This window comes from Populus nigra, chromosome 10, assembly GCF_951802175.1.
Source record: "Populus nigra chromosome 10, ddPopNigr1.1, whole genome shotgun sequence".
NCBI classification, from domain to species: Eukaryota; Viridiplantae; Streptophyta; class Magnoliopsida; order Malpighiales; family Salicaceae; genus Populus; species Populus nigra.
The window spans coordinates 12,475,955-12,499,956 of NC_084861.1; the positions used below are offsets into that span (position 1 = coordinate 12,475,955).

Consider the following 24,002-nt stretch of genomic DNA (forward strand, 5'->3'; position numbering starts at 1 on the left):
TTTGTGAGCATATAGTATATTTATGCAAGAGTTTCAAATCACACATTGAAAAGACACTATATTATCCTTTTAAGTTGAAGTATTTAAATTAAAATTTATTTATTTTATATTTAAATAACATAACTTTTTTACATTGAAAGTGTGAAAAAACTCTTTTGTTTTAGTTTATTTCTTATTACTATAAACTGTAAAATAAACTTTATGCATTTATAATTTTTTTAATAAAAAACTAAAATAATTATTTTAATGGATTGAAATAAAAACGTAGACAATTACTGTCTCTTCAATCTTCAATCCTCCCCGGGGAAAAAAAACCGCTTTTTTTATCAGATCCCACCTTCACTAGCGATTGTCATGTCCTCAGCAACCACTGCTCGATCACTTCTTCTCCTCACCTTCATTTCCCTTCTTCTCCTCTCTCCCGCTCTTCCCCTGAGTTAGTAGTAACTTGCAGAGCTCGTTATTTAAGTTTTATGTGTTTTGTTTTCAAGTTTGACTCAGATCTGTTAGTTTTTGTGGGATTTAAATGTTAGGTTGATTGGTGTTCATGGATCGAGTTTTGATTTCGCAAATGACATTTTATGCATTACAAACATCGGGTCTCGTCCGGGTTTACCCGGATTATAGATCGACCCATCAGGTCTAGTTAGTTTTTTGTATTTATCAGTTTTTCTTCTAATTTGAACCGGTACAGCCATCAAGCCAACCCGTCAGATCAGTTCGGGTTTAATAACTATGATTATAGTTATTAAAGGTTTGCATTAATATTGTTTTTCCAAGAGTGGAGAGAAAATTTGGGACAGATTGAAGGAAAGCATTTTAAATTATTTATAAGAATAAAGTTAAAGGAAAGGAGAGTACCGAGGAAACTCTACCATGCTCCCCCGAAATCTAATCTTGGGGAACTAAATGAATTGCTAGGGATATTTTCCTATCTTTTATCCATTTTTTACCCATTAATAATTTATTATAATTTTTATGCTTGTACTAAAATACTAAACTATGAAATTAAATTTAATTATACTCTTTGAAATACACATGAAAATAAATTGAATTAACAATATTGGCTGTTTTATCTTTAATTTACAAATCATTTTTGTTACATAAATTTTTGTTCTTTATTATAAAGATCATTATATTCATTTAAAATTTTATAAAATATAGGCATTTTAAAAAAGATATAAATAAACATATATATCTCGTATTAATTGTTTATTAAATATTTATTGAAATCTTTTTGAAAAACTTGTATTTGTTAAAAAAAAATCGATCAATTTACAAGCCACATACTAGATAAGCAAATGATACTATGATCATATAAATGATTTCATATGCATGATAAAATTTACCTATTGTTACTCTACCTAAAAAAATATAAAGTAATTAATAATTGTTACACATTTTGTGTTCCTATATACTTGCTATAATTTGAAATATTACTTTTCAATCTCTATTTATTTTTAATATATACCCATTTATACATCAATCAAACATCATCCACATATAATTGACTTAGTAAAACCAAAAAAAAACAAGGAAAAGGCAAGGTTTAGGCAAAAACCAAAAAAAATAATTCACTAACATACCTGAGAAACAAAAATATCTTGATGAAAATTGATGCCAGGTAGAGAAATAAAGAATCTTTTGCTGCCAAGAGTTTTTGAGAGGAAAGAAAGAGGCGAATAAGAGAAAAGGAGTAAAAATAAGGTTTGTTTTATTATGTGAGTAATTTTGGAATGTTTTTTACAATTTTAATTTTAAGAGAGATTATTGTAGTAAATTAGAGGTTCTTACATGTGATTAATTTATCTTTTACATCTTTTTTATAAATTAAATTCTATTTAAAGTTAAAATTATTACTCTCAAAGAGTTCAAGACACAAAAATTCATATAACTCTCTTAATTAAATTTATTTCACAGGTTTCAAGCAATTCTAAATGTTCTAGACCTGCTTCAGCTCTTATCCAACCTCGAGTGCTTTAAATCGGTCCGAACACTCCAAACATCCCAAGCATGATCTCCAGCCTATCCACTCTCCTGCGCATCCTAAGCATGGCTCGGACATGATCCAAATCCATTCTAACGTCTCAAACTCAATTCGACTTCCAAATCTTAGACTAACTGTGAAAAAAAATCAATTTTAAAAACTATTCTTCCCTGTTTTTATTTTTTTTCAAAACAAAAATCTATGAAACAAACCCTTAAGATTCTTCCGAGTTTTGTTTCTTCTTTCTTTGCCCTCTCTTCCTAATTTATAACTTTACTAGTTAAATACCCCGCGCGATGCCGCGGGTCAATTATTTTTTGCATTTTAAAAAAAGTCAAGATCTAAAAGTGTTAGGTTTTTTTGCAAAGTTATACCCAAACATCTTAAGTTTGGTTGAAACGCTTGACCCAAAAGTAATGTTTATAATATTAATAATAACATTAAACTTGGGTTAACCCTTAGCATAAAAGTGTCTGGACTGCAACACCAGACCCAATAGCATTGGACGTGGGTCTGGCTGCAAGGTCGTGTCATAAAAGTGTGATAATTAAATAGATTAGTTAAAAAAAAACAAAGAAAAAAAACCAACAGGAAGAAAAAAACTAATGAAGAAAAAGAAAAAAAATATGACTTAACTGGGTTAACCTTTCAAATCAGGTTAACCCGTCATACCTTGAATTCGCATCGTGAAAGTTTTATAATTAAAAAAAAAAAATCAAATTAATGAGTTAACCCAGAATTAACTGGGCTAACTTGTCAAACCATGTTAGCCTGTCAAATCCGGAATCCGTGTCATGAAAGTTTGATAACTAAATAGAAAAAAATTTAACATTAACAATTGAAATTAAAAAAAAAATTAATTAAAAAAAAAAGGCATCAGTCTTTTCACTGTAGACTGTACTGTGCAGTCCACAGTTAAAGGCATAAAAACAACAAAAAAACAAAAAGAAAAACTAAAAGCATCAGTCGAGAACTACTTAGAAAAAAATTTACTATTAATAAACTAAATTAATTAAATAAAATTAATTAAAAATAAAAAATAAAAGAAAAAAAATCTCTAAGAAGAAAAAAAAACTAAATAGAAAGAAATTTAACACTAACAAACTAAACTAAACGAAAAAAATTAAAAAGAACAAAAAGCAAAAAAAAATGACAGGTTAACTCGTCAAATTAGGTTAACTCGTTAAACCCGGGATTCGTGTCATGAATGTCTGGTAACTAAATAAAAAAAAGTGAAAATTAACAAACTGAACCAAACAAAAAAAAATTAATTAAAAAGGAAAAAAATCCGGGTTAACTCGTCAAACCATGTTAACCCGTTAAACCCAGGATCTGTGTCATGAAAGTCTGATAACTAAATAAAAAAAAATTTAACATTAACAAACTAAATTAAACAAAAACAATTTATGAAAATAAAAAAACAAAAAAAATTCACGGTCAACCCATAATTAACTGGGTTCACCTGTGAAACCAGGTTAACCCGTGAAACTTTGGATATGTGTCATGAAAATTTGATAACTAAATAGAAAAAAAAATAACATTAACAAACTAAACTAAATGAAAAAAATTAATTAAAAAGAAAAAAAAAGCAATTTTTTTTTCTAGGTTAACTTGTTAAATCAGGTTAACCCGTTAAATCCGGAAAACGTGTCATGAAAGTCTTATAACTAAATAAAAAAAATAATATTAATAAACAAAATTAAATTAAAAAAAAATTTTGTTAAAAGAAAAAAACAAAGAAAGAAACAAAAAAATAATCCCGAAAGGCATAAAAAAAAGCTAAAAAAAATGAGACAACTTAAAAAAAAACCTAAAGCATCAGTGTTTTACTGTGAACTGCATTGTGCAGTCCACACTAAAACACTAATCTCTTTTAGTATATGTTACAATTAATTAAAAAGAAAAGAAGAAAAAAAAATTTAGGTTAACTCGTGAAACCCGAGATCCGTATCATGAAAATCTGATAACTAAATAAAAAATTAAACATTAACAAAAAAAATTAAACAAAAAAAATTCATTAAAATAAAAAAACACAAAGAAAAAAGCAAAAAAAACCCATAAAGGCTAGAAAACGAAAAAAAAAAACAAAAAAAGAAGAAGAAGAAGAAGAAGACAGCTCAACGTTTCACTGTGGACTTGCACAGTGAAACACTGAGCAGTTTTAGTTTATTGTCAATTAACAAACTAAACTAAACGAAAAAAATTAATTAAAAAGAAAAAAAAATTCGGGTTAACTCGTCAAACCAGGTTAACCCGTTAAATCCAGGATCCGTGTCATGAAAGTTTGATAACTAAATAAAAAAATTAACATTAACAAATTAAATTAAATAAAAAAAATTATTAAAAGAAAAAAAACAAAAAAAAATTGACGGCCCGTGAAACCAGGTTAACCCGTGAAACCTGAAATATGTGTCATGAAAGTCTAATAACTAAATAGAAAGAAATTTAATATTAACAAACTAAAGTAAATGAAAAAAATTAATTAAAAAGAAAAAAAAGGCAAAAAACAAAATTCTGGGTTAACTCGTCAAACCATGTTAACCTGTTAAACCCGGGATCCGTGTCATGAAAGTCTGATAACTGAATAAAAAAAATTTAACATTAACAAAATAAAAAAGTTATTAAAACAAAAAAAAAAGCAAAAAAAAAACCCTAAAAGTGTAAAAAAAAAATGAAAAAAAAATAGCTCATCTTTTTCTAAATAGAAAGAAATTTAACATTAACAAACTAAAGTAAACGAAAAAAACTTAATTAAAAAGAAAAAAAAACAAAACAAAATTCTAGGTTAACTCGTTAAACCATATTAACTTATTAAACTCGAAATCCATGTCATGAAAGTCTGATAACTAAATAAAAAAAATTTAACATTAACAAAAAAAAGTTATTAAAATAAAAAAACCCTAAAAGTGTAAAAAAAAATGAAAAAAAAACCGTCATGAAAGTCTAATAACTAAATAGAAAGAAATTTAACATTAACAAACTAAAGTAAACTAAAAAAATTAATTAAAAAGAAAAAAAGCAAAAAAAAAATTTCTGAGTTAACTCGTCAAACCATGTTAACCTATTAAACCCGGGATCCGTGTCATGAAAGTCTGATAACTGAATAAAAAAAATTTAACATTAACAAAATAAAAAAATTATTAAAACAAAAAAAGCAAAAAAAAAACCCTAAAAGTGTAAAAAAAACGAAAAAAAATCCAGCTCTTCTTTTTCAAAATAGAAAGAGATTTAACATTAACAAACTAAAGTAAATGAAAAAATTAATTAAAAAGAAAAAAAAACAAAAAAAAATTTTAGGTTAACTCGTCAAACCATATTAACCTATTAAATCCGAGATCCGTATCATGAAAATCTGATAACTGAATAAAAAAAATTTAACACTAACAAAAAAAATCATTAAAAAAAAACTCTAAAAATATATATAAAAAAAAATCAATTTATTTTTTACTATGAACTGCATAGTATAACTTACAATAAAAAAAACTGATCCCTTTTAGTTATAACTTCACAAGAGAGGCTTCCCCCACTCCTTTTCCCAGGCCAATCATTCAATATGATATCGCGCTATCCTTAAATTCTAAGGGTGTGTTATTCTTACTTCTCGAGCTGTCAATCCCTTTCTCTCTCACGCTGTGATAAAATTCTCATTCTTGAGTTTGTCGAGGAGCCACAGTAATCCTTTCTTTAAAGTTGTTTCTAAGCATGATTAAAGTTTATTATATTAACTGTAACGTTATAAAATGTTCAGAGATTTTTTTTTTTGAGAAGCAACACATGCTTTTATATATATATATATATATATATATATATATATATTTGAGAATAAGACTTTGTTACATAAATCACTTTATTTATTTAAAAGTTATTTTAGAAAGTCACTCTACTAAAAAATCATAATCTAAAAAACTTAATGTTGTAAAGACTACTACAAATTAAATTTTATTTTTGAAAATATTGCTATCGAGATCAATAATTTATATATTGTTTGTAATTTTATGAATATAAAGCAGCACCAATAGTAACTTTAGCATTTAATGGTTTAACTAAAATTACAGAATTAATAACTATAAATATCTATCTATTTTTCTTAAAAAAATCCAAAACTCAACCGAATGCTCTATATAACATTTAATTTTATATATTATCTTTACGTTTGATGTGATTTTTTTTCTTTTTATACCTTGGGTTTGACGTTATTTCTTTTCTTTTTTGGGTATTTAATGGTTTTAATTTAAGATCAAATTATCGGTATATCTATGTAAAATGAAGGATATACACTTCATAAAATTGTTCATTGTGGAAGAGAGCCACTCTAATTTCTTCTGTAGCTAACCCCACTGCCACTGGCTTTAAAAATGTTAGGTACGCACGTCCAGGTTCCAATATCCCACAAAGGAAGGTGTCGAAGCCATCAACGATCAACCATCCAGCATCACTCACTAGAGGATAAGTAAGGATAAGGCCCAGGCAATTCTGGTTCACATAAATCCATTGGCAAAGAAAATAAAAAACTTCCTCGCGCAATTTCACCTGAAATTAAACAAATAATCCATTATAAAATTAGGACAACTTCTATTTTCACACGCCAGTTTCCTCAGACCCGAACATGGCTGCAACGACTGCTGTTGCCGTGTCCTATTTTTCGGGGACCCGAACTCAATACACAAAACAAAATCCAGGAAAAGTTCAAGCCCTGTTTGGATTTGGAACCAAGAAATCGCCTCCTCCTCCTCCACCAAAGAAATCCTCCCCAAAACAATTTGAAGAGCGGCTTGTATGGTTCCCTGGTGCATCCCCACCTGAATGGCTTGATGGATCCATGGTTGGAGACCGCGGTTTTGACCCATTCGCTCTTGGTAAGCCCGCAGAGTACTTGCAATTTGATTTGGATTCGTTGGACCAGAACTTGGCAAAGAATTTAGCCGGTGATGTTATTGGAGTCCGGGTAGATGCCACTGAGGTGAAACCAACACCCTTCCAGCCATACTCTGAGGTTTTTGGGCTGCAGAGGTTTAGAGAATGCGAACTTATTCATGGAAGGTGGGCAATGTTGGGTACTCTTGGTGCCATTGCTGTGGAGGCTCTCACCGGTGTTGCATGGCAAGATGCAGGAAAGGTACGTACGTGCTAGTACTCAATGAAATTTATACGCCCTTAGCGTTCAGCATTCTAAGTTTAAACTTTCATGAGTACTGTTAGTGCATTTTAACTAATAAAATCATTTAGATTCCTTCTTTCTGGCAAAATAAAAAAAGAAGGAAAGAAAGAAATTGAATTTTAAGAACTCTAAATTAAAAATTGGAATATGCAGTGATAAATGTTTTGATGAAACAATATGGACTGATCTTTTTTCTTCTTTTTCTACGGCTGATTTTTGCCACCAGTGCTACAGTACTTTTGCCGGCAGAACCTTGAAAGTATATGATTTTCATTTAATGAACAGGATTCTGGAAATGAAGTTAGTAAGAATGGAGATGGGGTCATGGGAGAGAAGTATGGCTGAACAGAACATATATAGTCTGAAAAAATCATACACATCCATCAAAAATACTAGCACAGTCCAATATTAAGTTGTAGCTCAGTTTACACTAATATTATTAAATAGCATAGCTCGTGCTCTCTTCGAAATATTGTGAGAGGTCCCGACAAACACTCGAGAAATATATACGACGTGGACAGCAACAGCACAACCAATTTTTTTATTCGTGTCTTCTAGCTATCCAAGCAAGATGCATGACAATGCTGATCACGATAACAACAAAACTGACATGACTGACGATGTGATAAATTCATGAATTTAATTAATTAAATTGATGACTTCTTTTTTTCTTTCGGTGATTTGATTTTCCAGGTGGAGCTGATTGAGGGGTCATCCTACCTTGGCCAGCCACTCCCTTTCTCCTTGACCACGTTGATATGGATTGAGGTGATAGTAATTGGGTACATTGAGTTCCAAAGAAATGCAGAACTTGACCCAGAGAAAAGGCTATATCCTGGTGGCTACTTTGATCCTCTTGGCTTAGCATCTGATCCTGAAAAGATAGAGAACCTTCAACTGGCAGAGATTAAGCATGCTAGGCTAGCTATGGTGGCCTTCCTTATATTTGGTATTCAAGCTGCTTTTACAGGAAAAGGTCCCATTAGCTTCGTGGCTACCTTCAAAAATTGATCTCTGTAATTCTATAAAACTTCGAGGGAAAAAAATGCCGCGGTCTAATTATTGATGACACGTTCTTTCCTCTCTTCGAAACCTATATATTTGGATATATATACATTTAATAAATGTCTCGTTGCTTAAACATATTGCATTAATTAGTTTTTATATTCATGTTACATTTTTACGCAAATGAAAAGCTTAAGTTGGCTTTCTCCTGGTAATGGATAGTGCTTGGTAATCGCCGATCTTCGTTTCGCAGCTGCTGCATACCACAGCAAATGAATAGGCCTCGCCGACGACAACCTTCGTTGCTTTTAGTTGATGGATTATTTCAAATGACGAGTCCGGCACGGAAGTCCATTTGCATAAATCATTCGAGATCTATCTTAAAATGATCAAAGGGTTGCATCAACCAAGTGTGGTAAATCAATATCATGTAATAATTTCTTAATTCTATGACAAAAACTAATATTGTGGGGATTAATTTGGCCTTCCTTTATAAACAACATCGGTTTAACTCGCATAGCGCATACATTGCATGACTAGCTTCATTTTTCTATGCATCACTCGTATGTTACAATGAACAAACTTTTTTTAAAAAATCACAATTACCTAACTTTACTTCATTTTATTTATTAAGAAACTAATGCATATTTGTAAATATAAGATCTATTTCTTTGTTATCAAGGATTTAATTCATCCCTATTGATTAATTAAATAGAAAAACTACTTGTTGCAAGCTAGTTGTAATTGAATTTTTCTTTTTTCTTTCAAATGTATGTTAACTTAATTTGATGGTTATTTATTATCAAAGAGAAAGATAAAAAAAAAAAAATGGATCCATTCTTAGATGAAAAATAAGATTTTATCTTTCATGTAAAATTAGTTAAAATGGTGTTGAATACACAAAATCAACTTGAAGACAAGTGTTTTCAAGATCATTCAGATAAAGAAAATAATTTAAAATATTGAATGAATTGATTTGAAAATACCCTCTTTCATATAATTTTAAAAAATAAACTATAAATTTTTAATATGGGTAGCTTTTTTTCTGTACATTGGAAATAGAAACAGAACGATTTTCTGTACATTGGAAATAGAAACAGAACGACTAAATCCTAAGATGAGCAACACTCGTCATATCAGCTTGTATCAGATGGCCCATAGCAGGCAGAGGGCTCTCCCAAATACGAAGACGCTCTGCCCTTTTAGCCTCAGGTTTAGCCAAAAAATCTGCACAAGAATTCCTCTCCCTGAGTGTGTGATGAAGATCAATCACCCATGGTCTCTGCAACAGCTCCTTGATATCAGCAAAAGGTGAGCAGAATCTATAGAACCCTGTACTGTCTTCCCGAGGGAGTCGAATAGCATCCGTGGAATCAGAGTTACACAATCCTGGTAAAACCCTGGTCCCAAGCAATTTGAAGACCATGTGTGATAGCTTGCGGTTCTGGCAAGAGGTTTGTGACCACACCAGCAAAGCCTGAGAAATCTATCAACCAAGAGCCTTCCTCGTTCCTAAGGAGACCACCAAATCCCAACCTTCCTGTATTTCCAACTTAACAAACCCATCATCTGGTTTTTCCCAGGTCACCAATCTTTGAACTTTTGGAGTGCCGTCACTGCAAGCCAAGAAATTAACGCAACCATCCTCCATCTCATAAATTTTCCTTAAAAGCCAGTCATCCCCTGCATAATGTTCAGCATACACCACCATATTGCGCTGGCTCCACAGCCACCAAATGGCCGCTAAAAATAGCGTTGTCCTTCCAACCGTAGCAAAAGTAGACAACCATGGAGTAAGTTTTGATTGAAAGAAAAAGTTTTTTGTTATTTATCATAAACAATATGCGATTATTTAGCGCTGACAGCGATATCAAATAACATTATCCATCAGTTCGAGTCTAACAGGTAATCTTAATAACATGATATGCCTTGTCAGAGCTAACTTGATTGCCATGAAGATGGAGATTGGGTACGTATGCCTCTCAAACCTCGTCAACATAGTGTTTGCGTTTTTTAAGCGATCATTTTTTTCGTTTTTTTGAATGAGCACACGACGTCTACGTGATTGGAAATACAAGGCTAAATTGACCTTGACCAGCTTAACCATCTCATAAGTGTATGTTTAGATTAATTAATTGTTTATCAAAATTACATTATTTTTCTTTCAAATATTATGATAAAACGATCACATACAATCTATGTATTTTTTTTAAAAAATATTATCAATTCAAGGCATTCAAATTATTAGATGACACTGAACCAATCCTATTTATAATGGAACTAAAATTATTGGATTTTTCACTTACGTGTTGCTTTGCCTAACTTTTTTAAAAAATGAACACTGATTTCACTGAATCCGTTTCCTCTCAAATCACTCTTGAAAAAATTCATGCATTTAAATGATGGGATCCCCCCGTAGTTCCAATTTCTGAATCTTTTTCAAAAATAGAATACATGGGAAAAAAAATAAGCATTAAATAGTAAAGTCTAGATTTTTTAAAAATATATTTTTTATTTTAAAATTTATTAAAATAATATTTTTTATTTTTAAAATTTATTTTTAACTTTAACGTGTCAAGACAATCTAAATATATATTTTTAAAAAAAGAAATTCTTTTAAAAACACTTATATGTTATGTGCCAACAGCGTTTTAGCCGAAATGCGAAACGCCTCCTAGTTGTATAAGGAAAAGGAAAGCAGAAAAGGAAAAGAACCGTACAATACACGTCTTGTCAGGTTCCGCTTTAGCAGAAAAAGGTTATATAATGGTGAAATGTAGATAGCTTTTCTGCTCTTTTCCTCTCGGTCTACGTCTCTTGTAAAGCATGCAGCAGCAGCACCAACAACAACAATTCTAGAAGCAAAAAACAAAGAGGTAGCCAATCCAATCAATCAAATTCAGAACATTAATATTAGCCATTCCGTTTCCATTCTCTCCCCCTGTAAAAGAAGGAATCTTCTGTTTTTGCTCTTCGGTCAATCTGGATTTTGAATTTCTTCTCCCTATTGATACTACAAGTTCACAGATTTTTTTGTAAGGATCTGCCTGCGAGGATGGGGAGGCTGTTTGTTGTGGATCTTGAAGGGAAGATCTATAGTTGCAAGCACTGCAGGACCCATCTTGCTCTTTATGACGATATTGTTTCAAAGGTTGTTTTTTCGACCTTTCATTGATTGCTTTCTCTATGTTTCGTGATTTTCTCGTGGTATTTTTATCTGGGTTTTGTGAATTTGTTTTGTTTTTGTGAAAAAATGGGTGCCTTTTGACGGTTGACTGTGTTTAAGTTATGATGATCTTAAATTAAGTTATCATTAGAGGTTTCGTTTGTTAGATATGAAGAATGGATTGGATAAGGGGGTTTTCGATTAGTCATTGTAATGATATCCCGTTTTTCATTAGGAGAATATTAAAAAACTAAAACTAAAAAGTGTGTGTGTGTGTAGCGCATTTCGAGTTTATTTGGATGATGCTTAATTGGTGAAATCCTTTTGCCTCGACTTGATAAACGAAGAATAGATGATGCTGCAAGTGGAGCAATTTTTATCATTTAATGGTTAAAACCGTTAAATAAGCACCATAACATGTTAGTTAGGATCTTAGTTTGGTTAGGCTGTGAATATATGTTGTTTTGGAAGCTTGGTAATGCTTCACATTTTGCACCCTTTAGAATCCTGCACTTGATGCCATATCTGGATGTCAAGAGGATTTCAATTGTGTATGATCTATTTATGGAAAACAAAATGCGTTTCACAGTTGTTTTTGGTTTATGATTGAATTTGTTGCTTAATGTGGTGGGATGTATGAACATCTTTATTGTTTTGCACTTTGTGATGATTATACTTTGTTGGTCTTCACGATGATTTTTTGTTGTTTTTTGCTTAAAATGATCTTCTTTTTTGTCCTCTTCTTAGCATTCAAGCTTCACTAAAGTCGAGCTACTTGGATGTTGTATCCCCTTTGGTATTGACAAAATTTTGACAGCATATAACTGAAATGTATATATTCCATTTTGTTTAAACACTGTCAAAGGTTGGTTCAAAACCATACTCGTATAAAGGAACCAACCAGGCAACCAAGTGTGGAGTTTGGCCACTTCATCCTTGGATGGCATATGATGTATGTTAAAGGCATTTTTAGTAAATGGCGAGGCTATCACACCCCAAACCATTTGCAGAAGGAACATTCTATAAGTATCATGCATGATGCTCTCAAGTAGCATGAGAACTTGGGAAGGCATCCTTGTCCATGGAAAGTGACTGATTTTCGGATGCTTTGATCGATCAAGTAGCTTATGTGCATGTCTGTATAATTGAGGTTATTACTGTACCAACTTTGGACCTAATTGTCAGACATTTTTCTTTGCGCACACATATACAAACAATGTATATTTGCATGCCTATAAGTTGTCACAAGGATTGTTATATGACAGTAGATAAGCCTTCTAAGTGAGATCGCAAACAGCAGTTTTCTATATTTTGGTAATTGTCAAAGTGAGACTTGGACAGTAACATGCTTAAAATATTTCTTGATGATAGCTCAGCATATCAGGCTGTATTGTGCTTTCACTTTTCTCATTCTGTCCAACAAATGTTGTTTGGGGTTTTAATGGGATGCAAGTGCTCTGACTACATGTTTTGCCTCTGCTCTTTTATTCAGTCTTTTCACTGCAGGCATGGGAAAGCTTATCTCTTCAATAAGGTGTAAGTTTTTCTTTATATTTTGGGCTTCGGGCACCTGTTAATACACACTCATTAAATCTGGAGATAATTCTATGTTGGACCAACAACCTTAAGTCAATGCCACAAGGTTCCGATCACTCACATCATACAAGTGCCTCAATATATATATATTATTTGTTCTTTGCGAATGATGCTGTTTGAAAGTAACATCTGAACTAGGCATTGAGTCTGCCAGGACATCTGTTGGTAGATATGCACTTGGCATTTTCCTTGTCATGGCATGGGCTTCTACTTGTGGCCGTGGGAAAGGGGAGTGGAGTGCTAGGTTTATGGCAAACTGAAATGGTACAATCTGAGATGGATTCTTTAGTCTAGGCTCTCCAAGGGGGCAATGTAAAGCATCTTAGAAATCAGTCTAAAATTTGCGTTCAAATGTATGCTCACCAAGTGAGAAGAGAAGCATAATTGCTCTTCAAGCATTAAACTGTTTGTCCTCGATATGCTGTTGTAGACTGAGTATTACTGAACAGAGCAAGACAGATGAATGTCATACTGGGCTGCCTGCCGTTATCATATTCAATTATTTTTGTTTGCTGAATGGTGAATTAGATTGATTATGGATGATCTTCAGAGCATCCTCAGACACATTGTTTCATGCTAGAATGAGCCAGAAGACATTATATATTCGCACTTACAGTCCTTTCAGATTTAAATCATCTTCCTCTGTATGGCAGAGCGAATGTATTTGTGGGAGAGAAGGAAGAGAGAATGATGATTACCGGGCTGCATACCGTTGCTGACATTTTCTGTGTCGGGTGTGGATCAATTGTGGGTTGGAAATATGTAAGATTAGAAGAGGCAAAGATTCGAAAACAATTCAATGTGTTTTTGAATGTTTATTGTTGCGATTAGTTAATTGGATGGTTTCTTTCAGGAGACTGCACATGAAAGGAGTCAGAAGTACAAGGAAGGAAAATCTGTGCTTGAGCGGTCAGTGGATAACTACATTAGGAGAAAGTTCTAATTCTGGGTTGAAATGATCCTCTAAATTAAGGTTGCATTGATTTGTTGTTGAGCAGGTTTAAGGTGTCTGGTCCTGATGGAAGCCATTATTGGGTGAATCATGAACACCACCACATCGGTGGAAGTGATGCAGACGATGTTTGATCGTCTGTCTTGCCGTTTTATATTGTACATTCTTCTCTTCTGATCCTATTTAACCATCGACTATGAAAAACTGAATTCCTCATTTGGACAGCTCTGTCAACCAGCTGTCAATAATTGGTTCTAAACATGGATTGTTGATTCTGATGAACTCATATCCAGTTTCGTACGTCAGTTCATGTAGATAACAATTGTTGAATCTTTAATTGCAATTTCAGTGGTCCATGAGAACAAATTAGTCGCACGGGTCTCACAGTTAAAAATGTGGTTGGTTATTATGTCAAAAACTATGTAGAATTAAAATTCAATTAATGTTAAACTGCATTAAACTACAGATATACAGCATTCTCGTTCAAATGAGGGGGGCGGCTAGCGGTCTTTCGATCCAAGTCGTCGTTTGATGGGGGATGAGCATGATTCCACTGAAACAGTGGCTGTAATTCTTCCTCTTGCTCCTTTTCCTTCTTCTGAAATTAAAATCTAAATTTCACTTTTAAGAGGGTGTCTGGCAGAGTGGTGGCAGAGTGGTGGCTTCTGTGTTTTCTCCCAACCACCCTTTTATATGTTTTTGATGTAAAAAGTTGTTCCAACATAAAAATTTTAAAAAAACCCGCATGAAATTGCTTTTTTTAACAGCCTTGTACATTACTTGCCTCCCCATCAGATAACATAAACACTGTAACCCATCTCTTCTTCAAATTTAACATGTCTTTTTGGTAATTTTATTAATGAAAACACTTACAAAAACAAGTCAACCAAACACATAAAAATTACGTCTTCTTCAGCTGATGCCTGACCAAAGGCTTCCGGACTGAATCATCATCAGAACTTTCAAATTCAGGTTCAGTCATTTTATCATTCATCATCTATCAGAACATTGTTAGAGTTGTCATCATCCTGTTCTTCCGTGACATTTCCGGAGACAAGAGGTTGTGACGACTCTCCATTTTGTGAAAGCACAGAATCTGACAAGACAACATATGACTTCTTGTCAAGCAAAGGTTGTGCTATTTCAAATGGAACCCACCTGGAGATAAGACATCAGCTCGTCAGACTGAGAATAACCAGCAGACTAACAACCTAAGTTCTATCATGTACGAAAAATAGGTAACTAATGATAAATAAGCAGGAAACCAAAAGTCTAGCCTCATAATTGAAATTTTCATGCCCCATTGTTTTTCTAGTTAGTTGCAAGATTCATAAGAGCAACTTACTTGTAACGAAGGGGACAAAGAAGCTCAGATGGGCGATATGCTGCTTTATATCTCATCTTACTGCAGGAATGAATATAATAGCCAAGATAATAATACTGAAGACTGGGACAATAGACTTCATTCTCTTTCACCCATCCTATTTCTTGCAAGGCTGAATACTTGCCTGGTGATAGAAAGGCATAATCTGGATCCCAAAACAAATAATTACTCGACAAACATTTAGGAAGGATATCGATTACACCAACAGCAACTAGGTGGCCATCAATTACATATTGCTGATGAAAGGAGCCAAAGCCACAAGGGGGAACTCTATCATCACCAGATGGTTGAACAGGTACTAAAGGAGTATCAACCAGAAAGTTTCTATATAAGCTTTCAGAAACATCACCAGGAGTCTCGTTATGCACATTTATCTGATATCTTTTATACAATGCAAACTCTTCTGGATCAAAACTGGACCTTTTCAAACGAATCTCAAGCCTCCGCCTTTTTCTCTTAGGATGCATGGAGCTATTCCTCAAAGAGCAGCCTTCTCTCCCGGTTGCAGATTCTTGGGAGCTCGTAGCAATATGGCTATCTTTGTTGGAAGAAGCTTGAGTTGCTGCAGTATAATAATTAATATGCCCATTGCAAGCTCTGATTGACAGGCCGTTGGTTTTCGCCAATTGATCTAAAGAAGCAGCTAATTTTTCTGCAATAATTTTTGGAGGCAGAGGGTTATCTTCTGCACTCTGACTTGCATCCTTGACAATCGATTGCGCCTGCCTTATTGTTGCTGCTATTTGAAATGCAATGTTGCTAGAATACATGAGATTTTCTGCTCCTTCCACTAGCAGTTTTCTTTTGGCTTGTGAAACCTTTTTAACAGAAGCTTTTGGTAATTGAACACTGCAAGGAAATTGCCCACTTTCTCTGCATGTCCAAATCACGTTGTCCACTTGTTCTGACAAAGAATCAGTAATGTGGTCTCCCATATTTTTCTCCTTTTTTGTAACAGATGAGGTTTCCTTTGTTCCTAAGCTTGAAACTTCATTAAAGGCACTGGCACAAATACTGGGATCCTCTATAGCTTCCACTGCTTTTTTCACATCCAATGCACCATCTACAAACCTAGGCATGTAGCATGGTTACTATACAATAAGGAACTAAGATTTATGAACCAGAAGTGCTTTCAACACATCTTAACCTAAGAATATCATACGAACTGATTAGCCAATGAAAAAGTTGAGCTTTATAAGCCATTCCACAAAATCTCAATCACATATCAACTTTCGAATCTCCCTTTATCAGTAACTCTAATGAAGGGCGTCATAAACCCGATGCTTTCTGTGGACAGCATTACTCCGGACTCTTGTGACCGAATAGCTCAAATTTGTTAACAGCTTAATGTGGACAGTGAAGTTGTCTTCAACCCAATTGACAAACTGGAAATTGTTTTTGTTTCTTGTGTTCTAAGAGGAAAAGACTGAATTAGGACACAGAAGGCATACCTCTGCATTCTTCTAGACACTCGTTGTTGCTCTTTTGACGGAACAAAATCACTTGCCCTCAGACGGATAGTATAAGATGGGCAACAGGTCTTTTCCATCTCAGGTTTGTAAAGTGAAGAACCAGATCTTCTGCATCCTCTTTCAAGAAGGTCTGACAAGGAAGCGTTGGATTAAACGAGGCAAATGAAACAAAACTAGAATATCCACCGGAAAAAATAAAAGAAGAAAAACCGTAGTAACACACCTTTTAGATGACAACTGACACCTTATAACCTTTTACCACATCACATACTATCAAATCCGATTGCGGCAGCAAAACAAATTTTATAAATAATGAGAAAAACTAGAAAAGAGCAGATACTAACCTTGGTAGTCATCAACTGTTATGCTGTCTGCCCGCAAGCCTGCGACATGGAATATAGGAAAGACAAATAGTAAGTTCGATTTTTCATCAATCAAATCCAGATGCAAAGAATTATACATGGAACCGCTCTGATTAAAATACATATATAGCAAATCCATTCGGTACTCTTATCGAGCATGCAGCATATAAATACGAATTAGAGCTCTATTTACGCGAAAACAAAACAGAATTTCAAAATTCTGTATGGCAAAGAGAGGGAGACTGCATTCCTTAACAAAGCCCCGCTCTGTGTTCAACTCAAGGATTTTAAAAAAAAATCATCAGCTTTGATAAACTAACGAACCAAAGTAATTTGTAGCTCCAATTTTGACCTCCTCGTCACTACAGACTGGACTGGGCTAATATTTTGGTCAGTTGTAAAGCAAAACAGACGCATTAATCAACGAATTAATTTATCAGATATATCTAGCCAAAATATGACAATCTGAAAACGGCCTAAATTAACAACAACGTTGATGAAAATTAGAATCCAGGCAATTCAAAAGAATCGATAATTCGTCAATCAATTGCTCGAAAAAAAAGAAACACAAACCGTGAAAGATGCTAGTGCGACCAGTGGATTTGCAATAACAACAGGGACTTTTAAGGCTGTCATCATCAGAAACGACGGGTTCTCCTTGATTATTATTACCGCTGCTGCTGCTCGCGTCGCTTTTTATCGTGTTCCCTTCCATTCCCCCTGGTCACGAAACCAAATTCACGACTATCAACTATGAAACGACTCCGTTTGTCTGTCTAGCTCGATCAAGTTCGTCTGTCTCTGTGTCAGCTTCAATTCTCAAAGATTCTTAGTGTTTTACTGGTTTTTTTCTTTTTCTTTCAGAGAGAAATGAATAACGACTGCGAGAAAAGGTAGACGTTGCGTACCCGCAATGAATTTGGAATTGAAAATATTTTAATAATTTTTTTATAAAAAAAATATTATATACTTTAATCTCGACGGATTTTTTTTTCCCGGTCCTGTTAACTAAACAATTAAATGGATCAGTACGTATCCATCATTTTCCTTATCTATTCTCCTATTTTTCCATATCCATTTTCCTTGAGAAACAGACCCCATATGTCACGACTTTTGAAAAACCTTGTTAAATCTTCCATTACTTTAGTTCGATTAATGTGCTGTGTCTGTAGGAATAGATGATGATATCACTTGCTGCGCTTGATGCTACCTGTGTTAAATTAATGGTGAAACTTTTCTACCCACGTGGTCTTGCTTTAAGGTTAATCGATCTGCATATTGTATGTGTTCAATATTGTATGTGCATGTTGTGAAAAAAACAGATGGCTTTGTAACAGATATTATTGCATTTTCAGATAGAAAAAATATAATAATATACTATAAAAGGATATGAATAATATATATATATATATATATATATATATATGAGAATGAAGGTTGTAAACTTTTATTTTGAATATTTTACAATGTATTTATATCACACGAGTTTTGTCATCTCATGGAGAAATGAAAGCTAAAGTGTAATTTTTTTTTTGATATTTTAAGTTTTATTATTAATTGTATTTCACTTATTTTATTAAACCATAATAGATTCAAATTCAGTCTCGAAGGGCTTGGCATGCTACCAAGCACGATCGTGGTTAGGTTTAAATCCAGTGTGTCTTTACTATAACGTGTTTGGTGTTGGCGTATGCAAACTCAACATATTTAAGAATTCGATAAAATTTATACCATGTATTTTTCTTAATATAATATTTATTGGTAAAGATATGTAAAAATATATGGATAAAATTTTGATTCATTGGAAATGATTTGTTCCAAAATAAGAATCTGCCCCTAGAATTTGTAAAATATGGTTGTTCTAATGGGTTGACTTGAAAATTTTATTTTAAAAAATTTAATATGAATTAAGATTTTAATTTAAATAAAATAAAAATTTATCAAATGAAATATATTTGATATAATAAATTGATTTGTAACCTAACTAAGCTGGTCAAACTTAACCAGACCAGCACTAATTTATTTTTAAATGAAATAGTATTGTTTTGATGAAAAAATTATTAATCCAGTTTAATCAGATAATACAATGATTTGGGATATTTTCTAGATCAAATATGATAATTATAGCTAAAATATTATAAAGATATTTATGATTAAATTTATTTTAGTGATAAGATGTATAATTTGCATATTGAATTTATTTTAAATGGAATTTAAGTGAATTATCATTTTTATATAGAAATGTATTAAAATAATATATTTTTTTATTTTTTAAAAATTATTTTTGACATTAACGTATCAAAATAATCTAAAAAATAAAAAAAAATTATTAATTTAAAGTAAAAAATTAAATTTTTTTAAAAATATTTTTGAAATATAAAAATAAACAATAACTGGGTGTCACTGAACAGGAGACGCAAACCTCTTTATCGCGACTAATTTATTCCTCCAAGAGTAAAGAGATGCTTAAGACAGTCAAAACCACTCCTTGATGGTTAGTTAATACGTTTGTATAGGCCTCGCACGTACATAAGCAAGTGTCGTGAAATAATTTGAATTTTCCTTTTTATCCTGAATAATTCTGATTTTGCGCTGTAGTTGAATGGCGATAGCAGTCAGGAGACTCGAGTGTGTTTTTAAAATACGGTTGTAATTATTTTTTAAAATATATTAAAATAATATTTAAAATTATTTTTTATATTAATACATTAAAATGATCTAAAAACACAAAAAAAACATATTAATTTGAAGTTAAAAAAAATTATTTTTTTAAATATAAAAACAAATAGAAGCATAATTACCGTGAATGATAGGGCCATCAAATTTCAACAATTTCAGCTGCATACCTTCAAGTATTTCAATAATAACAATTTGGTCGTGCAGTGTAACCGATAACTCTTAATGAGCAGTGACAGCATTAATTAGGACAGCAAGGTGAGGGTAGCAGAATGCTTAATTAACAAGCCAATCAATAGGCTGCAGCGTGCTTAAAAAAAACAAATGCATTTGGTGCTCCGACCGAACAACTTAAACACGGAGAATACTCCATCGCTAGCTAAAAATTGATTGATGAAATATTTAACTAAAATTAAAAATTGAAGCACATAAAACATCTCATAAAAGGCACAGCACGGGTCCTGGAACGTGGGATCTAATGCCTGATAAGGAAGGTGCCTCTCAACGGTGTATCTTGCTTGGCACTCCATCGCTAGCTAGATCCTGTCTCAGCTCGTACTCGATCCGATTAATTGAAAGTTCAAGTAACCAGTAGACAAGGCCCCGGTCGGAAGTAGTCCGCTCCCCCCACGGCTAAGCTTTAGACTGTGCATTTTGTAGCCCGGCTCTTGGGCTCAGTGGCAATGGGCCAACTTGAACTATCTACTACTACTGTGACTGCAGTTTTGCACTGGTCGTTATTCTGAATCAAATCATATATAAAATTAATTTAATTCATAAATAAATTAGCATTTAATTAATAACTTATTATAATTTTTATATTTAGAATAAATATTAAACCACGTAATTAACTTTAATTATACTGTTTGAAATATATTAAAAAAAATAACAATCTTAAACATTTTTTTGTTGTTGTTGTAAGAATTGTTATATTTAATTAGAATGACATAAAATATAAAAACCTATTTCTTAAAGTTAAAAAATCACATGTTGACCTTGTATAAATAAAAACAACTGACTAATAATATGATGTCATTATTTAATGATTTCTTAAAAGATTAAATTACTTTCTACAGAACAACACGATTAATTTGTTTATTATTTATATTCTGTATGCTTCTACAAGAAAACATAATTAAAAAGTATTTTCATGGTAGGTAGCATGCGATACCAATAAAAATATTTTAAAATTATAATTAAAGGGATGAGAAGAAAAAGAAACTCATCCAAGATTAAATAAGAAATTCATGATTAAATAATCTATACGATACAAATTTTTTGAAGAAATGTTTTGGGCTGGTGGATGGATTCTTTTATGTGATGCTGGAAATAGCCTTCTGCTGACAGAAGCAAAATACATAAACAGATTGAAGAGGGCAATAGAACCGATGGTCTCGGCGATGGCGATATGAAGCGGCCAAGATTTTTATTAACTATTTCTTCACCTCCAGCTTCATTTTTTTCAGGTTTCGCTCTCAAAGAAGACAAATCAAAATGGGTATTACTTGCTGTCTTCAAACAAGATTTTTATTAACTATTTCTTCACCTTCAGCTTCAATTTTTCAGGTTTCGTTCTCAACGAAGACAAATCAAAATGGGTATTGCTTGCTGTCTTCAAACTTCCACTGTTAGCTGCAGTGAGAGGCATGAGAACCAAAAGGGTTGCTCATTCAACCCTTGTATTTATTGCTCTTCCTCTAAGAAATGGTAGCCTTGCACCAACTGTGCTATTCATATGATCAGCATCAAATTCCTTTGCTTTGCAGTCCACTCTGATTTTTAATAAGGTGTGAGGAGTGAAGGGGGGGGTTAGAACTTAGAAGAGAGAAGGAAAGAGACCGTGGAGGGTTTTGTAAAGATAGGATTTGTGTTGGCAAGCGTATTTTAAAAATATTATTTTTAATATTAATTTTAAAATGAATTGTTGAAGCAAGTCGTGAGGTCTCCTCTTTTATCTCCTTCCATACATTTTTTTTTATAAATTGAATTTCAAGTTCCTTTTTTAAAAAACAAAATAATTGATTTAACATGTGAATGGAATTGAATTTAATTCACATAATTCCATTATATTATCTGATTATTTGGAATTTTAAAATTGAACGTCAAATTAATTTGTGTGTTTGCCTTTTGATACTATATTATATAATCTCCAAAAAAAAAACATCAAATCATAAAAAAACAGGTAAAAACAAATTAAAGTGGAGACACTCGATTGCCAGTAATTCCATATCAAGAATATTATTCCAGAAATACTATTTTTTTTACCATGAAGATTCTTTCGAGCAAACTGTTTCGCCAACCAGTCTTGTATTTTTCAAGGAACAATGATAGCTTCTCCATCATGGGACTATGGTAGAATAGTCTCATTGAAACCATGGCAAACACAACACCATGAAAGAACCATACTTCGGCTACAAGTTTCATTGGCAATGGTAATGGACATGTACTAGCTAGAGGATGGACAATTGACGTTCTCTGTTGACTACGTTAGGCTTCTACGCTCAACTAAATTTTTTTTGGTATTGGCCCAATTGGATACATGGGTAGAAATGGCTTGCCATGTGATTCTTAAACACTACAATAAAATTTTATTTGAAACTTAATGATTTCCACAATATAAAAATAATAAAAAATTGTTGATAAAAAATCAATTCAAATCATTTTTTGTTCTTGGTTTTTAAAGTTTTTAAATAAAATTTTAATATGATTTTGTCACATTTATAATATTTTTAGGTTCCAACCACATATAAAATATAGGCACACTATGTTAATAATTTTTAGAACATTGCTTTAGCAATTATAAAATAATTATTTTTTTAGATAAACAATGATTTTAATTTAAAATATTGAGCTCGTTAAGGGAAACATGAGATACATTAATAAAAAAAAATTACATTGATTGAAAAATTTTATTCAAAATGACTGAATTTTCATATTTAGTAATAACATTAAAGAATTTCTTGAAACTTGAACATTTGTTTTTTGCATTTAAAAATATCTTGGTCTCTCCACAGTACAATGGGAGTATACAAACTAGTTTTTTTTATAAACAATTTCTTTCCTCCTGGAAAAAAAAAACACCCAATGGTTGGTGTTCTTATGCAGTTACTACTTGACAAACGAAACAACATAAAATTCCATTAAAAAATAAAATAAAAATTCAATGATCACGAACAAATTTATGTATATGATCACTGAAAATAACTTCTTACAATGTAAATAGTTGTTTCATATTGATTTTATATTACATTAACCTTTATTTTTATAACTACGAGTAGGAGTGATTATTTTCGGTTCAGTTCGGTTTTTATAAAAAAAAAATAACCAAACCGAATTTAAAAAAAAAACAAAACCGGTTCTAATGTACCAGTTTCGGTTCGGTTTGTTTTTTGGAATAAAAACCAGTTCAATCAGTTTGAGTCTATTTTTTCTGGTTTTTTTCGGTTTGGGTTCGGTTTGATTTTTTCAGTTTCAAGTTTACAAATCCGAAATCAAACTGATCGGTTTTTTTTAAATTTTAATCAGTTTTTTTTTTATAATTTGATTTTTTCAATCAATTTTTTTAAATTTTTTTAATTTAATCAGTTTTTTAATTTTTTTTAGCCACCTCTAGCTACGAGGTTTCATAAAATTATTATTTCTTACATTGTGCATGTAAATGCTCCTGATAATTCTAATAAAAACAAAAAAGACATTTAGGAATAACTATTATATCGCTAACCGAAGGAAGCACAAAAAGAAAATGTTCCCCAAACAAAGGGCATTAACAATAACAATAAAAGAAGTCAAGGGCACAACTGCAAAACAAACCCACCAATCCAAAAGATTAAAAGCAATAACATTAAAGAAAGACAGGGGGTAATATCGTGATAATCCACCCACCTAAAAAAGAATTAAAAAAATGAAAAAAGAAAATCTGAAACGTAGGCTTTAAGTGAGAGAAAAGAGAAACAACAACCAGTAGTCCTTTCTCCCTCACTGTCTCTATTATAGCTACAGTTGTTTTCTTTTAAAAGTGTATTTTAAGTGAGTTTTAAAATTTTTTTATTTTAAATTATTTTTTTAATGTTTTTAAAATTTTTAATATATTATAATTAAAATAAATTTTTAAAAATAAAAAAATATTATTTTAATAATTTTTAAAATAAAAAGTGTATACCATACTCCTTCCTACCTCCAACTTCCAACCACACCACACCCCATTATCATTAAAAAACCGCTACGTTTTCTCTCTTCTTTCTTTT

The 24,002-nt window shown here is 32.0% G+C and overlaps 3 protein-coding genes across 5 annotated transcripts; 2 read left to right on the forward strand and 1 right to left on the reverse strand.

The window, feature by feature from the left end:
• Positions 1 to 6,522: 6,522 nt before the first annotated feature.
• On the forward strand, positions 6,523 to 8,286 carry LOC133705749 (chlorophyll a-b binding protein CP29.3, chloroplastic). Its single transcript, XM_062131133.1, has 2 exons — positions 6,523 to 7,103; positions 7,839 to 8,286. The coding sequence occupies exons 1-2, from the start codon at positions 6,594 to 6,596 to the stop codon at positions 8,154 to 8,156; spliced, it is 828 nt and encodes a 275-aa protein (XP_061987117.1). The 5' UTR covers positions 6,523 to 6,593; the 3' UTR covers positions 8,157 to 8,286.
• Positions 8,287 to 10,834: 2,548 nt separating this feature from the next.
• LOC133705753 (protein yippee-like) lies at positions 10,835 to 14,230 on the forward strand. 3 transcript variants are annotated; one of them, XM_062131139.1, is made up of 6 exons: positions 10,835 to 11,026; positions 11,171 to 11,301; positions 12,809 to 12,852; positions 13,566 to 13,674; positions 13,766 to 13,821; positions 13,911 to 14,230. In XM_062131139.1, exons 2-6 carry the CDS (start codon positions 11,206 to 11,208, stop codon positions 13,996 to 13,998), a joined length of 393 nt encoding a protein of 130 aa, XP_061987123.1. In that variant the 5' UTR covers positions 10,835 to 11,026; positions 11,171 to 11,205; the 3' UTR covers positions 13,999 to 14,230. The 3 variants fall into 3 exon arrangements, with proteins under 3 accessions (XP_061987123.1, XP_061987122.1, XP_061987121.1); XM_062131138.1 differs by having other exon boundaries at positions 10,837 to 11,026; positions 11,178 to 11,301; XM_062131137.1 differs by lacking the exons at positions 10,835 to 11,026; positions 11,171 to 11,301 and having other exon boundaries at positions 11,308 to 12,852.
• Positions 14,231 to 14,685: 455 nt separating this feature from the next.
• On the reverse strand, positions 14,686 to 17,991 carry LOC133705752 (arginyl-tRNA--protein transferase 1-like). Its single transcript, XM_062131136.1, has 5 exons — positions 17,656 to 17,991; positions 17,065 to 17,103; positions 16,700 to 16,850; positions 15,210 to 16,319; positions 14,686 to 15,022 (listed from the first exon to the last, which is right to left on the reverse strand). Exons 1-5 carry the CDS (start codon positions 17,795 to 17,797, stop codon positions 14,851 to 14,853), a joined length of 1,614 nt encoding a protein of 537 aa, XP_061987120.1. The 5' UTR covers positions 17,798 to 17,991; the 3' UTR covers positions 14,686 to 14,850.
• Between the last annotated feature and the right edge of the window lie 6,011 nt (positions 17,992 to 24,002).

Excerpts from the sequence above, each read along its gene's own strand:
- LOC133705749 (XM_062131133.1), top strand. The coding sequence starts at position 6,594 with ATGGCTGCAACGACTGCTGTTGCCGTGTCCTATTTTTCGGGGACCCGA. Across the intron at positions 7,104-7,838 it reads CATGGCAAGATGCAGGAAAG|GTGGAGCTGATTGAGGGGTC; the intron begins GTACGTACGTGC and ends TTGATTTTCCAG.
- LOC133705753 (XM_062131137.1), top strand. The coding sequence starts at position 12,662 with ATGCTTAAAATATTTCTTGATGATAGCTCAGCATATCAGGCTGTATTG. Across the intron at positions 12,853-13,565 it reads GCTTATCTCTTCAATAAGGT|AGCGAATGTATTTGTGGGAG; the intron begins GTAAGTTTTTCT and ends TCTGTATGGCAG. Across the intron at positions 13,675-13,765 it reads CAATTGTGGGTTGGAAATAT|GAGACTGCACATGAAAGGAG; the intron begins GTAAGATTAGAA and ends GGTTTCTTTCAG.
- LOC133705752 (XM_062131136.1), bottom strand. The coding sequence starts at position 17,797 with ATGGAAGGGAACACGATAAAAAGCGACGCGAGCAGCAGCAGCGGTAAT. Across the intron at positions 17,104-17,655 it reads TCGCACTAGCATCTTTCACG|GCTTGCGGGCAGACAGCATA; the intron begins GTTTGTGTTTCT and ends TCCATGTCGCAG. Across the intron at positions 16,320-16,699 it reads GTGTCTAGAAGAATGCAGAG|GTTTGTAGATGGTGCATTGG; the intron begins GTATGCCTTCTG and ends CTACATGCCTAG.